A 2929-nucleotide genomic window follows, 5' to 3' on the forward strand; every position below is an offset into this window, starting at 1 on the left:
ATATATATATATATATATATATATATATGCATATATATACACACATATATATATAGCCAACATATATATACAGATATAGGTGTGTGTGTGTTTGTGCACTTAGGTGAAATGGTAAAAATCTAGGAGGAAGTACATAAAATAGAGATGGATGAAGAAGAGGGAGAAGAAGGAGAGAGGGATATAGTGAGATGGTGTCTGTAGGCTATGTTTAGAATATTTATTTTGGCTTAGTGTCAGAAATGCATGCCAATCCTTGATTTACTATTTTCTGTTTTCAGCAAACTTGGTCTTTCTAATAGGAAGTGGTGCCTAAAAAGATAGATCACAATGATTTTCTTACATGCACATACTTACATATGCATATATATATATATATATATATATATATATATATATATATATATATATATATATATATATACATATACATATATAGATATATAGTTAGACAGATATATATTATATGTGTGTGTGTTTATATATGCATGTATGTGTGTATTGCGTATTGTGTATCTTTCTCACACTCTCTCTGCAGACACATATGTGTGTGTGTTTGTATATGTATATATGTGTGTGTGGACAAAGCCGATGAGAGTGGAAGTGAATCAGTTTCTCTGTGTGTGTTATTTGTATGTGTAAGGAAGACAAAAGGGAAAGATGGAAGCGAGAAAGCCTAGGAGAGGGATCTTGCCGATCAAATATTTCTCTTTGAAACATTATATAATTCTTCTAGCGAAACGCCATTCAGCACGTCTGCTCTTTAAGCTTTGTTACCAGTTGAGATATTTTTGGACACAATGAAACCTAGTGCGGCTGACTTTTGTCTGTCCGTACGTGAATGAGTTCCTTAAACCTAACAAGAAGCAAATTTTTATCATAATTCTCAATACAGTTCCTATATTGAAAGCAATTTACTGCACGACCACTTATCTTGCAACAAGCTGTTATTGGAGAAATCCTGTATTTTTTAGTAATTCCTTTCACGAAACATGTACTGTTCTAGATGCTTATTTCTATTGTAGTTGATAGCTTTTCGAATTTAGGAGGACACAATTCTTCCTTATTTAAATTTCTTGTTTAAAGCAAACCTGCCCGCGAAACTTTGTGTTAATACACAAATGTAGTTGTTATGAAGCTCAATGAATGTAACTACATGCTGAACTTTATACTCTGCTGTAGTGAAGAACGTTCTGGAATTCCTGATACATTTCTTTCCGAATATCACTTATAACATCCTACATTCGCGTTCACTTCACATACGTGCTTGTTATCTTAGTTCAAGACATGAATTTCATAAGATGCTGTTTATCTAGATTTACTATGTATATTTATTTGTTTTTGCATGGTGCAATTTTGATGTGAGATATCTTGTTTATGAGTGGATGATACCTGTAAAATGAATGTTATGAAAAAAAGAAGGTTGATATTATTTGGTTACCGGTAACATCGTCAACGTTACAAGAGAAAGAAATATAGATAGAAGTCTCCATGGCTCAAATAGAAATATTTTATAAATTACCATTACTAATTGCTCAGCTGTTGTTTCGTATACAATATTTTATATGATCCGAAAGAAAGTAAAACCAGATGCCTTCATTTTGCTTTTCAGAAAAATTACGTTTTAGTCCGGCACCAGAAGATCACAGACTTGAACTGAGTTTTGAATCCACAATAGAATGTAAAGCCGAGGCAGAAACTCGTCCAGCGATTACATGGCTAAAGGATGGGCGTGAACAGTTCCCTACACACGTCAGCCAAGACAAAGGAGTACTTTACTTTCACGGTGTGCGCAAGTCTGATGCTGGGTATTACACTTGTATTGCCGTCAGTGAACGCCAAGGTATCATAAATGCCACGATTACAGTAGAAGTTGTGGGTAAGAGACATTTATACTTTTCTGCATCTCTTCCTTGATTTGATTTATCACTTCTGTGCAATTTAAGTTTTAATTAAATTTTATTAATAACATTAAATGATATAAATCATTTAAGCTACGTTTCTTCTCCACTGACTCACGGCAGTTCGAACCTACGCCTCTTACGAATGTCACATGGAGAAAGATAAATGACAAATTATTTAAGCTAGCCATTTTCTTTTATCGACACTGTGATTCGAACTGGTTATATGTAAGAAGGAAGTCTAAAAGAAGTTTGGGATGACATGAAAATTGCAGTTCTGAATCATTAAAATCACCAAAACTTTCTAAATTTTGATTGGTCAAAACATTCTGCGCCACAAAGAGGACCTCCTGAATATAGAATGTTTCCTTTTTATATATCAACGCTCCAAGCAGACATATTTTTAACATTGACCATTAATAATACGTACAAGGAATCGTAATTATTCAGTTAGATTTTAATTAAATTGAACAGCAAACAGAAAACAACTGATACTATATAAAATTAACCAATTTTTCATTCAATAATTTATTTGAATTTTTAAAGCGATGCCTGATATATTTCAAAATAAAATTAGTGACAGCAGCTATATTACAACGGTCAGTCAACTAGGAAAGTCGGAAATATATGCAGTATTGTATCGCCACCCATACAGAAACAATACGTAAATCCTGTCTCTATTTATGATGACAGATACTAATGCTACTATCAGTTCTACTATATCAAATGAATGAGGGAAATCAGTGTTATTTCTCACAGAGTTAATCCGTGATTTATGGGGTTTATTGGCCTTAGTTGGTTGTCTCCTACTTTTTGTCTCCCACAAGCACACACATAAACATAAGCATGCGTGCGCACTCACACACGAATATACACACTGTTAGCACAAATACACCCAAACATCACACCAAGCACACACTCTGAATTTTATTTAATGTTTCTGCATTTGCCGGTGGAGCCTTCACTGTTCATGTCAAGGAAGATCCCACACTCGTCGCTTTTTTGTAGCAAAAAAGCAAAAAAAAAAAAAA

General features: G+C 33.6%; 1 protein-coding gene across 1 annotated transcript in view; it reads left to right on the top strand.

The window, feature by feature from the left end:
• The window catches only part of LOC106880012 (inactive tyrosine-protein kinase 7), a 418974-nt gene that overhangs the window by 372905 nt on the left and 43140 nt on the right, over window positions 1–2929 (top strand). The window contains exon 12 of the mRNA XM_014929805.2: window positions 1610–1876. Coding sequence (XP_014785291.1) covers window positions 1610–1876 — 267 coding nt within the window. The remainder of the gene's footprint in view (window positions 1–1609; window positions 1877–2929) is intronic.

The sequence above is a fragment of the Octopus bimaculoides genome, chromosome 5, assembly GCF_001194135.2.
Source record: "Octopus bimaculoides isolate UCB-OBI-ISO-001 chromosome 5, ASM119413v2, whole genome shotgun sequence".
In the NCBI taxonomy this organism is placed as follows: domain Eukaryota; kingdom Metazoa; phylum Mollusca; class Cephalopoda; order Octopoda; family Octopodidae; genus Octopus; species Octopus bimaculoides.